This window comes from Chenopodium album, chromosome 26 (genome assembly GCF_948465745.1).
Source record: "Chenopodium album chromosome 26, dcCheAlbu1.1, whole genome shotgun sequence".
NCBI classification, from domain to species: Eukaryota; Viridiplantae; Streptophyta; class Magnoliopsida; order Caryophyllales; family Amaranthaceae; genus Chenopodium; species Chenopodium album.
The window spans coordinates 26,541,386-26,560,237 of record NC_137859.1 but is presented as its reverse complement, the minus strand read 5'-3'; the positions used below and the strand labels follow the sequence as shown (position 1 = coordinate 26,560,237).

Sequence of the window (18,852 nt, the reverse complement as noted above, 5' to 3'; positions counted from 1 at the left end):
AGGAATGCCCCAAGGATTAGCCATTTGTTCTTTGCAGATGACGCACTACTATTTTTTCAAGCCTCGAATAAGGCATGCCATGAGGTAGGGTCGATTATTCAAAGATTTTGCAGAATTTCAGGGGAGCAACTAAACCTCAACAAATCTTTTGTAAAGTTTAGCCCAAGTACCTCAAATCAGAATAAGGTGGAGTTTAAGAATATTTTAAGAATGAGGTATATGGAGAAACTAGAAACTCATCTAGGGGTGCCTGTTGATATGCAAGGTAGCAAAAGTTCAAATTTTTTGTATATTGTAGACAAGGTTACTGCAAGAATTATGGCTTGGAACTCTAATAATCTCTCCTTCTCCTCCAAGATAATTTTAGTAAACACAGTGTTAATAGCAATGGCTGCTCATGTGATGAACAACTTTAAGCTCCCTTTGAGTATTGTGTCAAAAATAGAGAGCTTAATCAGCAATTTTCTGTGGGGAAATAAAGGCAACAAAGGTATACATTGGGTTCGGAAGAGCATTGTTCAACTCCCTCGTGGAATGGGGGGTTTGGGGGTTCGAAATATTGCTATCCTAAATGACACATTGCTTATGAAACAGTCGCGGAGAATGCATAACAACCCCCAGCTACTTGTGGCAAGAGTGTTCTCTACAAAGGGTGGTTCGATTCTAAAATCTGGAAAGTTACACATGAGCTATAAGGGCAATATGTCTTGGGGAATGAGGGGGATTCGTAATAGTGAAAATCTATTTTCGAAAGGGAATGCTTGGAAAGTAGGAAATGGAGGAAAAATAGGAGTCTTTAGAGATAAATGGGTGAATGGTAGAACTCCAGAAGCACACTCTGAGGTTACTTTGAGACAGGCAATGACCTGGAAGGTGGACAGATTCATTGACAAGAATTCTTGGACATGGAAAGAAGGGGAGCTTAGGAAAGCCTTCTGTGAGAAGGATGCTGTAGAGATAGGTGCTCTGGAGTTACCAGGGATGGATAGAGAGGACGATCTTCATTGGCACTACACGAGTTCAGGGAATTTATTACAAAATCAGGGTATGCTTTCCTTATGAGTCAGCGTTCAACCAATAACAGGATCACAGACTCGGAGACAAAATTTATAAAATTTCCGTGGAGTCAAAAAATTTTGCCAAAGTGGAAAATATTTGTGTGGAAAATTCTCTATAATGGGCTAGCGGTTAAAAGTAATCTCTACTTTAGGAACATTGGTGATAGTGGAGCTTGTGAGGTGTGTGGGGAGGAGGAAAGTATAAAACATACTCTAAGACTATGTACAGTAGCAAGAAGAGTATGGCAATGTGGGAGTCTAGGGATTATTTCTTCTTTAGGCCCGAGCATTCCTATCAAAGATTGGTTAATTTGGTATATCCAGCAATTTTATAGCTTGGATGGAAAAGGTAGTACTTGAATTACTACCTCCCTAGAAACACTTTGGGAAATTTGGTTGGCTAGGAATGAGTTTAGCTTTAAGGGCACTAGAACTCATATTGCTAGAATTCTTGAGAAGGTGAAAGATAGCATACAAAATCAAAGGGATTTCGAAAATATCGATCCTCAAGAATTGGAATTTCTTCACCCACCGGAGGAAGACACTTGCATCCCACCAGGTTACAAGATTGCTAGTATTGGACTACAACTCATTGGCTCAACCAGAATAACGTTTCAAACTGATGGGGCTTTTAATAAGTTGACTAAAAGAAGAGGAGCAGGATGGGTGCTAGAGTTTGAAGGTATTGTAACTAATATTCAGGGTTGTTCTTATGGGGTTGCAAACTCGGCTCTACAAGCAAAAGCTACTGCTTGCTTACAGGTAATCAAATGGTGCTGGGAAGCGGGACTCAAAAGCATAGTAATTAAGACGGATGCTAGCAAACTGGTTGATATGTTACAAGGGAAGGAACAACAGGACAAAACGATAAATTGGACAATCAAGGAAATAAGCAGGATAGGCCACAATATGGAGTGGTGTATAATCAGAAAAGAACAAAGATCTCAAGTTGAAGAAGCACACCAAATTGCAAAAATGGCTGCTGCGAACGCTATCACTTCAATCCCTGATTTTGCTATGCTGTCTAGTTACCTTATGTTAGATTAATTCTCTTGTTTTCTTCAGTGTCAAAAAAAAAAAACCCTTAATTGTATTATACACTTCAATTGCCCCAAATCCCCCAATTTTACAAAGCCCTAAATTCAATTTTTTGACCACAAACCCTAATTTTAAGATTTAATTGAGAAATTAAATAAACTATAATGCAAAATTAAAGATAATTGACTTATAATTGTGCTTTACTATCGAAAGGTCTTGTTTTTCATACCACAATTAATAGAAATTTTATAAACTAGGCCTTTTCAATCGAAAATTCTTGCCGGAAAATAAAACGTGGTAGTGCTACTCAAAGTTTTTGTGACTTTGGGGTAGTTTTTTGAAAAGAAAATTTTAAATGGTAGTTGTTCTCAAAAGTGGTCATTTAAATAGTAGTTGTTGAAAAAATTTCCTTATTATTTTCTTTCTGTAAACACCATGAATGTGTTTTTACTTGGGGTTTTAATTACCCACTTAAAGGAAAAACTTTAAAGGTTTTAAACCAAAATTTTAGCTTATTAGAGAGGTTTTAAAGTGTTTATTTGCTGGAAATTTGTGTAAGGAAGAGATTAATTAAGTTATGTACTTGATATTGTAAGAGGCTTTAAGATTGAGTAATTTCTAGCATTTGTGGGTTTTGGAAAGATGATTTGAGGTACGTATGCGCGCAGGATGTGTTAAATATGCGTAGTACCAAGTTAGGAAGTTAAATTGGTATCAAGTATGAGATTAGTATCATGTTAAGTTGTTGTTATACTGGAAATATAAATGATTGATTATTTATCCATGTCTTATTTGTAAGCATGTGAATATGTTGGAATAGTTATTATGAGGTTGATCCAAGTTGAAAGTAATTGCATCATGTTACATTATACTATTATTTATTATTCATCATTAAGAAGACAAGTATTTAGTAAGCAAGCTTTGTTTATTGAAAAGGGTTAAAGTTATATTTTATAAAACATGATTTATGATATTATTATCACCCATTTATTATTGGAGTTTAGTCAAGAACTTTATTAATTTACTGACCCATATAAGTTGAGGTCTAGTTAAGAACTTAGTTTATTACTCACTCACATAAGTTGAGATTGAGTAAATGATGTTATAGTGTATTTTATGCACCAAGGTGTAATCGTGCAATTTTGTGCACAAAACTAGGTAAGGAACCTTAATTAAAATAAATTGTATGTGCTCACTATTTAATTCAAGAATTAAATTAAATTATATGTTGATGCTTATTGTATTTTATTCTTGATTGATTGGTTGGAGTCATCACAAGTTGAACTGGTACATCACCTAAAGTGTAAAAGGATACGCATCAAAAACTCTTGGAACATGTATACCTTGAGTAATAACACATGGGGGGGAGAGTTATATGACTTTATATTTATCACAGCTTTTATAGGGGTACATGATGCTACACTTTCTTTTATTATTAATGTGCTGGATGTTCGTCAGAAGTATGGCATAATAGGTGCCAATTGGGGATAGCGCCTAATTGGAAGACTAATAATGGTTATTTTAACGATGGAAATCTATTCGATGCGTTATCCAAATCTATATTTATTAATAAATTAAAGTAAAGTCATAAGTCAAAGGTAAGTTGGCTTGTGTTGTGTGGCAAACATGTTTTATCTATTTGTTTATTTATTGTCTATTGCCAGGATATTCATGCATGTTAGTGTGATTAGTGTTATTATTGCATATGTACTCAACATTTGTTGATTCGTACTTTGTTGTTTGTGTATGTCTTTTCTTTATATTTATCCTATTATAACCTATTTTATATGGCGAGTAGTGAGGTTGAATAAAGAGAAGTACAAGTAGAAGGAGCATATCAAGTATGATGGACAAATTGATATGTCAGTTACTGTAGGGATTATTTCAAACACCCAACTTTGATTCCCATTGTAATCATGCATTTAAGCATGGTGGCGTCCAAAGGGAAAGAACCTAAAGAAAAAGAGTCGCCAACAAGTTTTAGGAACTTGTAAACTGTCACGTTTGTGAAGGTTACACCCCTTCACGATCACATAGATCACTAACTCCATAGTGGTCCTAAACCATAACTAGATATTCGGGGATGATGGTACGAATCCAACATAAAAGAGATTGAACTCGCCCTAAATAGGCCTCTACTTTATTATTATGATATTTTTGTGCGCTTTCCGATCAACATAGAATCATTAAGTTAGCTCTAAAGCTGTTTAATCTATCATGGTTGATCACTTGAATTAAAATCATATTATCCTAAATCAAATTATTAATTATCTTATTAGGCGTGATTTCAAGTACGAATTCCCTTTAAACCTACAAAAAAAGGTGTGATCAAGCAATAACAATAAATCATATGAACAATCAAGCAACATATAATTAATTAACAAAATAAATCATCGTCATTAAAATAATATAATCAACATCAAAGCATAATAATAATAATATTAGTAAGATCCTAGGCAGATATTAACATGATTTATAACAAATCCTAGTATGTCACTAATGAAAATCAAAACTTTAGCCTTAACAAGATCTCATCGTGATATTAAAGATAGGAGGCAACTTAAACATGATACTAGAAAGAAAAAAAGATACCCTAAACATGATTCTAGAAATATTAGTTAATACCTTAAACATGATACTAAGAATTAATAACATCTAAGCATGTTTTCTACAGAAATAGAGTAATTAAATTACTCTCTTTGATTACTCGTACCTCTTTCTACTAAAAGAATACACATGTTAGTAAACTTTAATAAAATAATATTTATTGAAATATAGATTTGGGGCCTAACCCTCAGAATTATCAACCTTTCATGTCGAGGTCATAGGCAACTTTGAGCTTACTTAGGTGTATTAGTGTCTCGTGAAAGACGTATGTGTAGTTATCTATTTTTGGCATCCTGTCCTGACAGGAAGTGTTATGACGATAAATAAAACCATCTTTGTATTTTAATTAACGTGTAAAATTCTTATAGACAACTGATTAAATTGCAAGAACACAAAATGACTAACCTAACCCCAAAAAAGTGAATTAAAGTACAAATTAACTAAGCCCGATCATAATTAGGCTTAAGCCCGAGTTTAAAACCTAATTATGACGGAGTTGGAGGCACCTAGGTTAAAAATCAATGCTGTCGTAGAGAAATTAGCGTGCATCTCAATGAATCGCGCTGGTTTAGCGGGCGCAACTTAATCAGTTGCGCGTGACACCCAGCGCAACTGCTAGTGATGCGCTTGCAAAAGATTCAGAATTTTATAAAGAAACAAATCAAATCTTACCATAATACCGCGCGCAAGACGTTCAGTTTCGCTGCCCGTTGCAGCGCATCTAACTCACTTGGGTTAGGCCATCGCGTATAACCCATTTAGATGCGTTATATGTCTATTTTATATAGTATTTTACCCTTGTCCCTTGGTCATAATTGGTAGTGTTTTTGGCTCTTTAGAGCCACTTTTATTACTAATTTGTGTTTTTTAGTGTTTTCGTAGTTTTGGTTGACTTTTGTAGTGAATTGCACATTTGGAGCATTTTCCTGGGATTATATGGAGCAACTAAGAGCATTGGAGGACCACGACAATTTTTTGTGCCCAAGGCTGGTTAGAGTCATTGAACCAGTGATTAAGGGCTCATCTTTGAAGAAGACGAGGCGTTGGACCGAGTTATTAAGCCAATCCGATTTAAGCCAAGTTCTGATGTAATACCCCTAATTTTTAAACGAATTTATTTATTATTAATTATAATTATTAAGCATAAGTATGTCTTATTTCGGATCTTATAATCCCGTTTATAAAAATGGACGAATAATTTTCCTATACGCTTATAAAATATTTTCTTAAGATGCTTAGATTATTAAATTATTAATTTTTCCTATAAACATATTACAACTTTCAAGTGGATTTCTAATAAGAAATTGTACATAATTTCCTAAACTCTAATTATAAAATTATCATTTTAAATATGAGCCTTATTTCATGAACATAGTTTGGGCAAGTAAGCCATTTATTCTAACCCATATGACTAGTACAAGCCCAATTGATATTTACAACCCAACTCATAATTTTAGCCAAAAAAAAGGAAAAAGAAAATAAAATTTCATCCCCAATCACCCTTGACTACGTTCATCTTCTCCATTCCTCCATGAAAGCTTCATCAAGTTAGCTTTTTCCAACTAACACCTCTCCCAACTATAATTTCTGACTACATTCACCCTCACCCTCCACATGTAACTCATCAACTCCATCACCATTATCAAACTTGCTCCCAACCATTAGATTTCACCTCCAAATTAACCAATTGCAATTCAAAGTTTCACCTCCAAAAACAACCAATTGCAAATTAAAGTTACAACCTTTAATCTTATTTTAATCCCTAATTTTCCCTATAAATAGAGCAAGGATCTTGAACAAATTCATTAGCAAAGTATACTCCCAAATTTTCAGCAAATTGAAATACCCAAAAACCCATTTTTTTTTCCCTCTTTCTCTCTCCTCCGCGCCACCACCGACCACACCACCACCACCTGGCCGCGAGCCACCAACCGCACCACCACCACCTCGCCGGCGCACCACCGCCGCCCCTGCTGCCAAGCCAGCCACACCACCAACCCACAACACCTCCTTCGTAGTTCCTGTACAAACAAACCAAAACCAAAAAAAAAAAAAATAGATTAGTTTGGTCTTTTAATTAGTTCATTTATTTGATACAAAACCCACCAAAACTAATTAAAAGTAAGTGGGCTCCTAAACACTTCTATTTTGGGCTAATTGATTGAAAACAATTATTATTACTTATTATTATTACTTATATGCTACTATGTACTACTACTACTACTACTACTTCTTACTTATTACTACTACTACTACTACTACTACTATTATTATTATTATTATTATTATTACTATTATTATTATTGATTATTACTAAAGATTTATTTATAAAAGTATTAATTTTATAAAAAGGACGTAATTAATATTTAAGTTGTTCATGCACAACTAGATTAGAGTTTGTGTTCTATGTCTTTGGGTTTATTGTTGAAGAATTATTGAATAAGAGTTATTGGTTATTGTAGGGGGAATTTCAAGTTCGTAATTAGGAGTTTCGTACTTGTGTGAAAAGATCAAGGTACGTATTCGTGGCTAGATCTTTAACTAATGTGATTTTATTCATAAATGTGTTTTATGTTTTGAATAATGAACTATGTTTGAATGTTTAACAATGATTTATGAATGTTTATAAAATAAATCGTGTAAGCTTGTTTTAATAAAAACGATTGTTTGATATTTAAATGCTTTATAAGCTTGGTTGTAAACTTACTTGGTTTACTAAATTGTTTAAAAAGAAAATGTTATTATTTTAATCATCCCATACATGGGAATTGGAAGATTGATTTATCAAAGGTGTTTATTGGATTTTCTTGACTCCCACTATGCGGAGATAAATGATAAGACTATGAGCTTTGTATGATCTAGTCTTTCCTCGAGTATAAACTATGTAAATGAGTTACTAGCTTGAGGGGTGTGCACACTTAGGTTGGGAAAATTGTTATGAAATGGTTGATTATCAAACCTTAATTGGAAAATACATTAGAGAATTATAAATTTTGGATGTTTTCCAAAATATGAAATCTTGTCTATGGAAAGTTTGAATAACCATGTTTTCATGAGAATTATATATTTCGAAAAAAAAAATGTTAATCAACTAAATTAATTTACGTATTTATTTAGCACTTATATGTACTTAGCATTTTGCTAACGCGCATTTCTCTTTTGTTTTGGCTTGGCCCTACTTATCATTTATGATGAGTAGATAGGTAATGACGACGAGTCAACGTGAGCTAAATGTTGCATCGGGGACGAAGGGCAAAATCACTTAGTCTAGATTCACTGTTATGAATTAGTATGAGTATCATGAAGATTTATGTTTCAAAAACTATTTCTATTTTCAATTAATTAATGAAAGCTAAGATGTATTTCTTCCGTTGCAAGTCTCTGTTTTTAAAAGCCTTACGTTATCACGTGGCGGTAATGCTCCTAAACTACTCTCTTAATTATATTAGTATCATTATTATTGGAGAGTAATTTGGGGGTGTTACAAAGTGGTATCAGTTTTTGGGTCTTAAAAAGATTAAAATGGGAAAATAAAACTGATGGGTAGACCTAAGAAGGGCGTATAGGATAGAGTTTCGCATTATTTTATGTAAATACATACTAAGTATTTGAGTAAAAACTATTTTTTATTTTAATTTGAATAAAGATTAATAGTGGGGATTGTTGGATTGACAATGAGCTCTGTCTAGGCAGGATTTGGGCTCTGGGCGACGTTGACTCTATCCTCTCCCACCTGGGATCTCATTGGTCCAACTAATCCACATTATGAATCAATTATTCAACTTATAATTATATTATATTTTCGAAATTAAAAAGTTGGAAACGTATTCGAAAATGATTTCAATCCTTACGTGAATTATGTGCATATGGAGTCCAAATTATATAGATATATATATTTTAGACTAAAAGGATCAAATAAAATTTCAAAATATAGCAAGATTGATGGTTATTTGGGAATTTTTATATTCCAAGGTATATCGAAAGTTCATAAATTATACAAAAATTATTCCTAAATTGGAAATGGATTGAAAGGTGAATTATACTCTTATGTGAATTATGTGATCAAGTATTTGTCGATTTGTGTCTCATAATTGTATGAAATTATGATGAAACTTGTGATAAATTTATTTCGAGATGTTACCTATATATTGATGCTTTTTAATGACAATTTTAGGCTTGAATAACGTTTAGTACTCAAGATATATTGTGAACAGTAAAGTTATCACAACTTTGAGTCTTTGTTGAACGGATGAATAATTTATTGTAAATTCATTGTTCTTAATTACCACGTTATTCAGGACAATGTCGCTAAGGCAAGGAAACAAGAGAGGAAGTAGATCCAAAGTGAACTCGGTCATCAAAAGGCTAACTAAAATAACTAAAAACATATCCAATGTCGTTTCAAACCAAAGAAAAACCCACAACGATCTAGATAGTTTTGGGGAAGTTTTCAAAAGAGTTGCTGCAGCCAAACCACCCATCTACCTTGGCCAAGTAAACCCGGCTAGCATAGAAAACTGGGTAAGAGAATTCGACAAACTTTTTGATGCTATCAATTGCCCAGAGGAATTAAGAGTTAACAATGTTGTCTATTACCTTAGAGAAGAAGCTGATTTATGGTGGAGTCAAAGGAAAAATGACTTGATGAGTAAACCCGACTTTGGGTGGATTGAACTTAAGGAAGCCTTGAGAGCAAAATTTTATCCTTCCTATTTAAGGAAACAAAAGTGTATGGAGTTTACTAACCTTAGAATGGGGAATATGACCATAAGTGAGTACTATAGTAAATTCATTGAATTAATGAGGTTTGCACCCGAAGTAGTACCAACTAAAGCCCTTAAAGCCCAAAGATTTGAACAGGGTCTGACTTTAACCCTTCAAGGGAAATTGGGGGGAGTAACCTTTGAAACCTTAGATGAAGTTTATGGGAGAGCAGCCCACCTTTATGGGATTAAGGGAAGAGAGTTGGAGGGGAACTATTCTGGTGAGGTAAGGAAGGTTAGTGGGAGCTTCCATGGGAATGAGAAAAAGCCTAAGACCAATGGGAATTTCAGTGGGGGTTTTAATGGAAGGAGGGATAATAGGGGTGACTTTGAAAGAGGAAATGGGAATCAAGGGATTGGAGACAAACCCAAAAGGTCCTATTTTTGTAAAAGGTGTAGGAAAGACCATCCCGGGAAAGATTGTGAAGGGAATCCAGTGAGTTGTCGTTATTGTCAAAAACTGGGTCACCGTGAGTATGAATGTTTCAAGAAAGCCTCTGATGTGCAGTCCGGTAAGACCCCGGATGTGAGGAACCAACCTAAGCCAACTCAAAACGCCGGTTTCACTCCTAAGACTGGACCGAGTAACATTGGTGGATCTGCTTCTAAAGGTCGCGTGTTCGTGATGAATAGTCATGAGGCCACAAACACTTCTGATGTGGTAATTGGCACTTTCTTTATCTGTTCTATATCTACTAAAGTCTTGTTTGATTCGGGGGCGTCTCATTCTTTTATTTCTAGAACTTTAGTAGATAAACTCAAGTTAGAAAATCCGGTGTCTGTTTCCTTAGATATTGCTATCCCATCAGGGGAAGTAATGGGTTGCACTAAGATGCATCGGGGTATACCACTTGTCATTTCAAAGGTGGAATTCCCGTCAGACTTAATTGAGCTTGACTTACAAGATCTCGATGTCATTTTGGGGATGGACTGGTTGGGTAAATACAAGGCCCAAATTGATTGCGAGGCCCAAAAGGTCACGTTGTTTGGCCCAAACAGAGTTAGGGTAACTTACCGAAGGGAAGGGAAGAAATCAGGGTTGAAGATCATATCTGCCTTGCAACTTAAGAAGTGTGTGGAAAAAGGGTATCCACTGTATATGTGTAGTGTTCAGGAGATAGAAGAAGGGGATAAAGGGGATGAAAAGAATATTCCAATAGTAAATGAATTTCTTGATGTTTTTCCTGAGGAAATTCCAGGAATGCCACCTGTGAGAGATGTTGAATTTACCATAGATTTAGTACCAAGGACAGGACCCATTTCAAAGGGTCCATATATATAGAATGGCCTCGGTAGAGATGAAAGAGTTGAAGACTCAATTAGATGAATTGTTGGAAAAGGGATACATTCGGCCCAGCTCATCACCATGGGGTGCACCTGTTTTGTTTGTAAAGAAGAAGGATGGAAGTTTGAGGTTATGTATAGATTGTCGAGAATTGAACAACGTGACAGTCAAGAATAAGTATCCGCTGCCTAGGATCGATGACTTGTTCGACCAGTTGAAGGGAGTAGGGATATTTTCGAAGATTGATTTGAGGTCAGGGTATCATCAGTTAAGGATAGCAGACTCAGATATCCCAAAGAGTGCTTTTAGAACTCGTTATGGTCATTATGAATTCACTGTAATGCCGTTTGGGTTAACCAATGCACCCGCAGTTTTCATGGATTTAATGCACCGAATTTTTAGGCCATACTTGGACAAGTTTGTAGTGGTGTTTATCGATGATATTTTGGTGTATTCGAAGGATCGAGATGAGCATGAGGATCATTTGAGGGCGGTATTGTCAACCTTGAGAGAGCATCAATTGTATGCTAAACTCTCAAAATGTGAGTTTTGGTTGGAGAAGCTAGCCTTCCTAGGTCATGTGATTTCCACGGAAGGGGTATCAGTTAACCCAGCAAAGGTAAAGGCGGTAAGCGAATGGCCAACCCCGAGGAGTGTGTCGGATGTTCGGGTTAGCAGGTTATTATAGAAGATTTGTTAAAGATTTTTCAAGAATTGCAAGGCCTATGAAGAGTTTGATGAAGAAGGAATGTAAGTATGAGTGGACTCCGGAATGTGAGAAAGCCTTTCAGTTATTATTTCAAAAGTTGACTACGGCTCCCGTGTTAGCCCTACCAGATGGAAGTGAACAATATGAAGTATATAGTGATGCATCAAAGTTTGGGCTAGGTTGTGTGTTGATGCAAAATCGGAAAGTAATTGCTTATGACTCGAGACAATTAAAGCCCCATGAAGTGAATTACCCCACCCATGACTTAGAGTTAGCCGCAATTGTGTTTGCCTTGAAAATTTGGAGACACTATTTATATGGGGTGACATGTAAGATTTTTACCGACCATAAGAGTTTGAAGTACATATTCACTCAAAAGGAGCTGAACATGAGACAAGACGATGGTTGGAGTTTATTAAGGATTATGACTTAGATATCCAGTATCATGAAGGAAAGGCTAACGTGGTGGCCGATGCTTTGAGTAGGAAGTCAAGTCATGGAGTCAATGCAATGATTCTTCCGGATCCACTGTGTGTGGAGTTTAAAAAGATGAATTTGGAGGTAATGGAGCTAGGAGAAGTAAATAAATTGCTATGTGCTTTAACTGTCAAGACATCAATTTATGATGAGATTCGAGATAGCCAACTAGGGGATGAGAAGTTGAAAAGGATTAGAGAAAAGATCGAGGAAGGGCAAATAATGGATTTTTCAATAGCTAACGATGGGAGTATGAGATTTAAAGGAAGATGGTGTGTACCACATATTCCAAGTGATTTGAAGCAAAGGTTAATAGAAGAGGCACATAATTCTTCTTATTCAATGCATCCCGGAGGAGATAAGTTGTATAAGGACATGAAGAAAACATTTTGGTGGCCGAATATGAAGAGAGAAGTAGCTGAATTTGTGGCTAGATGTTTGACTTGTCAAAAGGTCAAAATTGAGCATAAGAGACCGCAAGGGACGGTCCAATCCTTAGAAGTGCCTAGCTGGAAGTGGGATTCGATCTCTATGGATTTTGTGGGAGCGTTACCTAGAACAAGAGCAGGAAATGATACGATTTGGGTTATAGTAGATCGATTAACTAAGTCTGCAACATTCATTCCAATGAAGAGTACATGGACGATGGATCAATTGGGGAGAGCGTATGTGAAGTTTGTGGTTCGGTACCACGGGGTGCCAAAGGACATTATTTCAGATAGGGATTCGAGGTTTCTGTCTAACTTCTGGCAAGGTTTGCAAAAGGCGATGGGGACTAATTTGTTGATGAGCACCGCATTTCACCCTGCAACTGATGGTCAGACGGAGAGGACGATACAAACCTTGGAGGACATGTTGAGATCATGTGTAATGGAGTACCAAGGATCTTGGGAAGATCATTTGGACTTAATAGAGTTCTCTTATAACAACAGTCATCATGCGAGTATTGGGATGGCACCATTTGAAGCATTGTATTGGCGAAAATGTAGGAGCCCCATATGTTGGAATGATATAAGTGAAACTATTGTGCTTGGGCCAGAATTGATCGAGGAAACGGTATAACAAGTAAAAATGATCCGAAAGAAAATCAAGGCTGCACAAGATCGCCAGAAGAGTTATGCAGACTTGAAAAGGAGAGATGTGGAATATGAAGTAGGTGAGAAAGTTTTGTTAAAGATATCTCCAATGAAGGGCGTAATGAGGTTCGGGAAAAAAGGGAAATTAATCCCTAAATACATTGGCCCATACAAAATCATCCAAAAGATAGGAAGGGTAGCTTACAAGTTGGAATTGCCTAATGAGTTAGAAAGAGTCCACAATGTATTCCACGTAAGCCAAATCCGGAAGTACATACCAGATATTTCACACGTCTTACAACCCAAAACCATTGAAATGGATGAAAACTTGACCTACGAGGAAAGGCCTGTAAAGATTTTAGATAGCTTGTGAGGAGCACAAGAAACAAAGATGTTATGATAGTCAAGATATTATGGTCAAACCATAAGTCGGAAGAAGCTACTTGGGAAGCAGAAGCCGACATGAGGAAGAGGTACCCTGAGTTATTTCCCGAGGTTAGTAGTCGAGTTACGGGGGCGTAACTCCTATTAAGGGGGGTAGAATGCGATAGAGTTTCGCGCTTTTTGCTCTTTATGTAATTTTAAGTTGTTTATTAGCCCATTTTAGGTTGTGCATGAGTCAATTTAAATTAATTTAAGTCGTTATACAAATTTTTTTTAGTCAAGAGTTTCGAGGTCGAAACTTCTTGTAAGGGGGGTGGACTATAATACCCCTAATTTTTAAACGAATTTATTTATTATTAATTATAATTATTAAGCATAAGTATGTCTTATTTCGGATCTTATAATCCCATTTATAAAAATGGACGAATAATTTTCCTATACGCTTATAAAATATTTTCTTAAGATGCTTAGATTATTAAAATTAATTTTTCCTATAAACATATTACAACTTTCAAGTGGATTTTTAATAAGAAATTGTACATAATTTCCTAAACTCTAATTATAAAATTATCATTTTAAATATGAGCCTGATTTCATGAACATAGTTTGGGCAAGTAAGCCATTTATTCTAACCCATATGACTACTTACAAGCCCAATTGATATTTACAACCCAACTCATAATTTTAGCCAAAAAAAAAGGAAAAAGAAAATAAAATTTCATCCCCAATCACCCTTGACTACGTTCATCTTCTCCATTCCTCCATGAAAGCTTCATCAAGTTAGCTTTTTCCAACTAACACCTCTCCCAACTATAATTTCTGACTACATTCACCCTCACCCTCCACATGTAACTCATCAACTCCATCACCATTATCAAACTTGCTCCCAACCATTAGATTTCACCTCCAAATTAACCAATTGCAATTCAAAGTTTCACCTCCAAAAACAACCAATTGCAAATTAAAGTTACAACCTTTAATCTTATTTTAATCCCTAATTTTCCCTATAAATAGAGCAAGGATCTTGAACAAATTCATTAGCAAAGTATACTCCCAAATTTTCAGCAAATTGAAATACCCAAAAACCCATTTTTTTCCCTCTTTCTCTCTCCTCCGCGCCACCACCGACCACACCACCACCACCTGGCCGCGAGCCACCAGCCGCACCACCACCACCTCGCCGGCGCACCACCGCCGCCCCTGCTGCCAAGCCAGCCACACCACCAACCCACAACACCTCCTTCGTAGTTCCTGTACAAACAAACCAAAACCAAAAAAAAAAAAAATAGATTAGTTTGGTCTTTTAATTAGTTCATTTATTTGATACAAAACCCACCAAAACTAATTAAAAGTAAGTGGGCTCCTAAACACTTCTATTTTGGGCTAATTAATTGAAAACAATTATTATTACTTATTATTATTACTTATATGCTACTATGTACTACTACTACTACTACTACTTCTTACTTATTACTACTACTACTACTACTACTACTATTATTATTATTATTATTATTATTATTATTATTACTATTATTATTATTGATTATTACTAAAGATTTATTTATAAAAGTATTAATTTTATAAAAAGGACGTAATTAATATTTAAGTTGTTCATGCACAACTAGATTAGAGTTTGTGTTCTATGTCTTTGGGTTTATTGTTGAAGAATTATTGAATAAGAGTTATTGGTTATTGTAGGGGGAATTTCAAGTTCGTAATTAGGAGTTTCATACTTGTGTGAAAAGATCAAGGTACATATTCGTGGCTAGATCTTTAACTAATGTGATTTTATTCATAAATGTGTTTTATGTTTTGAATAATGAACTATGTTTGAATGTTGAACAATGATTTATGAATGTTTATAAAATAAATCGTGTAAGCTTGTTTTAATAAAAACGATTGTTTGATATTTAAATGCTTTATAAGCTTGGTTGTAAACTTACTTGGTTTACTAAATTGTTTAAAAAGAAAATGTTATTATTTTAATCATCCCATACATGGGAATTGGAAGATTGATTTATCAAAGGTGTTTACTGGATTTTCTTGACTCCCACTATGCGGAGATAAATGATAAGACTATGAGCTTTGTATGATCTAGTCTTTCCTCGAGTATAAACTATGTAAATGAGTTACTAGCTTGAGGGGTGTGCACACTTAGGTTGGGAAAATTGTTTATGAAATGGTTGATTATCAAACCTTTATTGGAAAATACTTTAGAGAATTATAAATTTTGGATGTTTTCCAAAATATGAAATCTTGTCTATGGAAAGTTTGAATAACCATGTTTTCATGAGAATTATATATTTCGAAAAAAAAATGTTAATCAACTAAATTAATTTACGTATTTATTTAGCACTTATATGTACTTAGCATTTTGCAAACGCGTATTTCTCTTTTGTTTTGGCTTGGCCCTACTTATCATTTATGATGAGTAGATAGGTAATGACGACGAGTCAACGTGAGCTAAATGTTGCATCGGGGACGAAGGGCAAAATCACTTAGTCTAGATTCACTGTTATGAATTAGTATGAGTATCATGAAGATTTATGTTTCAAAAACTATTTCTATTTTCAATTAATTAATGAAAGATAAGATGTATTTCTTCCGTTGCAAGTCTCTGTTTTTAAAAGCCTTACGTTATCACGTGGCGGTAATGCTCCTAAACTACTCTCTTAATTATATTAGTATCATTATTATTGGAGAGTAATTTGGGGGTGTTACATCTGAGCCCAAGTAAGAAGTGCAAGTTGCCCAAAGAGTCATTGCACCATCAACTACTTCGCCCGGAGGCGCGCCAGATCGGGCAGAGCATATGAACAAATTGTAGCATCCCATTGATTCACGATTAGGGTACCTTGAGAAGAACCAGGGTAGAGCCCTGTATCCCATGTACGATGTCTATACTCAACAAGGTGCTAATCCCGACGATGCTATTCTACCTGATTGGTTTCAGCCCCCCCCCTAAGGATACACTAGAGATCCCATTGCCCATGGTATTTGTTTTGGGTGTTTTTGTCCCTCGGGAGAGTTACAACTCGAAGACTGGTCCGGTGCGGCCTGTACCTGCAAGACAAACGGAGACACCAGCTGGTAGGTGCTCCGCCTCCGACGATCAAGTTAGTAACTTGAAAGGAGAGAAAAAGGTGCAGAAATTTAGGTGGGGATCTGCTTGGATTCCAAGCTCAGATGTCTCTATCAAAGGGACAGTTTGTAATAAATGGTATAACGTGCCCTCTAAAAGAGGGGAATCTCCCTATTTATAGGGTCCTCGGGAATTGTGCCCTTGATTAGGTCAAAGAACCCTAATCAGTGGTGGGCTGCGCCGTTTTGCGGCTTTCTCGGGATTTGGGCCTGAAGGCCGTCATTTCCCAAATATCTGGAATGACACGTGTCAAACAGGGATAGGTCCACTTTGGACCATCCTGGGGCTGACACGTGTCGCCCTCAAGTTGGTCCACATAGCAGGGTAAAATTACCCTGAACATTTGCCCCTCACAGATGTGACGTGGCAAGCCACATGGCATCTGTGAAACGCGTCACGCTTTGGTTGGTGGTAATTTCACCGCCAAAAATTTACTGTTCACTATCTGAGTAAATTACAGGATTACCCCTAAATTTACCCTCTTTATATAGCCGTTTACCCTCATTATTTTACACCGCTTTGACTCTCTCAGCACTTTTTTATTTTACACCGCTTGTACATATTTCTTGTAATAAATGGATTCATCACCAACACACACGGCACAACCAAGGTTAGAGTCCGGCCAATCACAAGGGACGGCTGAGTCTAGGACTGGTAGTGCTGTCTCAGGGTGTTGGGACCACCCTTATGCTTGGATTCCGACCATTTGCGCGTCTGTGCAGGACACAATGGCTCGGACTATGCAGACGGCACAGGATCCAAACTGTAGAAGCAAAGGCTTAGGCGACCAAACGCCTGAGGGAGAGACGTTTGGCTGAGAACACCAGACGGCTCCGAAGATATCCCCTCCGCGTGGCCCCCCAACTCCTCCAGACTCGTTTTTGGACGAGTGCGACCAAGGCGGTGAGTAGGCCGCCTCAGCTTCTGTCTCCCAATTTGGGGAGGAGAAGGGCAGCGGATTTACCGTCTCCTCTTCTGAGAGTAATGATGATCTTCCCCCGTGATGAGTGGCATTTATGCCACAATTTAGTGTTCTTTTCACGGGTTTTCCCTCCCATTTGTAGCTTGTTTGTCCCCTTTTTCTCTCCTTTTTGTTCCTCTTTTCTTTGTTTGCCTTTCTCCTTGTTTTCTTTTGTTTTTGTTTTGTAGGAATCAAGGCATTGGAAGAAGAACAATTCACCCCCAAAACCCCCTGTTTGCGGGCGCGCATCACTGTGAGAACCCGCGCAGGAAGGCTTCAAGCACAGAACTCAAATAGAAGGATGTGTGCGCCTTGTGCGCGCTTCTTGTGAGGGCGCGCACCTTTGTTATGTGCGGGCGCGCAGCCTTGGGAGAACCCGCACAAGACAGCAGCAGAAGCAGAGCCAAAACAGGGAGTTGTGTGCGCCTTGTGTGCAGGCGCACACTCTATAAGCGCGAGCGTGCAGTACTGCTGAGAGAAGGCGCGCATCTATGGGTCTAATCTCCGTACCCACAGATCTGCGGGCGCACAAGATCTGCGAAGGCGCACACACAACACCTGCGCGGGCGCGCACTGCTGAAGTTCAGTTTTTTTATTTCGTATTTTTGTATCTTTTAAAGGACCTATATATATATATAGATTGTAGGGGAGATTAGTGGACTATCTAGCCTTATCTTCGAAGACAATCAAACCCTAATCTTAGAGAGAGAAAGTGTATTATTATTCAAGTTATCTTCATGTATGCATACTTTGGTTCAAGTTTCATTCTCAATCAATGAAGCAACCTTGCAAGTTTTAATCTTTCTACCTTTGCCTACTTAGTAATCTCTAATCCTTTCTCTTAGCTTAGTTTGTTTGCACTCTAGTTGTTTATTTCTATCTATTTTGTGGATTGATATCTTTTGGTATTTTCATTGTTTTTTATCATGTTTGCTTCTATGTCTATTTTGTTCTCATTTAGTTCTATCATCATGATAAATTTCCTTTCTCTAGGCTAATTTCTTAGCTAGGGGAAGGGGGTGGAAGATTATTTTAATCATCCCATACATGGGAATTGGAAGATTGATTTATCAAAGGTGTTTACTGGATTTTCTTGACTCCCACTATGCTGAGATAAATGATAAGACTATGAGCTTTGTATGATCTAGTCTTTCCTCGAGTATAAACTATGTAAATGAGTTACTAGCTTGAGGGGTGTGCACACTTAGGTTGGGAAAATTGTTTATGAAATGGTTGATTATCAAACCTTTATTGGAAAATACTTTAGAGAATTATAAATTTTGGATGTTTTCCAAAATATGAAATCTTGTCTATGGAAAGTTTGAATAACCATGTTTTCATGAGAATTA

At 36.5% G+C, this 18,852-nt stretch overlaps 2 protein-coding genes across 2 annotated transcripts; both read left to right on the top strand.

Annotated features, from left to right (window-relative positions):
* Nucleotides 1-210: 210 nt before the first annotated feature.
* Nucleotides 211-2,105, top strand: LOC145616948 (uncharacterized). The gene is made up of 2 exons (XM_081671660.1): nt 211-1,045; nt 1,435-2,105. The coding sequence occupies exons 1-2, from the start codon at nt 211-213 to the stop codon at nt 2,103-2,105; spliced, it is 1,506 nt and encodes a 501-aa protein (XP_081527786.1).
* Nucleotides 2,106-9,005: 6,900 nt separating this feature from the next.
* On the top strand, nt 9,006-10,748 carry LOC145616946 (uncharacterized). The gene has a single exon (XM_081671659.1). It carries the CDS (start codon nt 9,006-9,008, stop codon nt 10,746-10,748), a length of 1,743 nt encoding a protein of 580 aa, XP_081527785.1.
* Nucleotides 10,749-18,852: the final 8,104 nt, after the last annotated feature.

What these genes read in the sequence shown, in the direction of transcription:
- LOC145616946 (XM_081671659.1), top strand. Translation starts at nt 9,006, where the DNA reads ATGTCGCTAAGGCAAGGAAACAAGAGAGGAAGTAGATCCAAAGTGAAC.
- LOC145616948 (XM_081671660.1), top strand. Translation starts at nt 211, where the DNA reads ATGAGGTATATGGAGAAACTAGAAACTCATCTAGGGGTGCCTGTTGAT. An exon ending in GAATTTATTACAAAATCAGG is followed by an intron (nt 1,046 to 1,434) that starts GTATGCTTTCCT and finishes CTACCTCCCTAG; the next exon opens with AAACACTTTGGGAAATTTGG.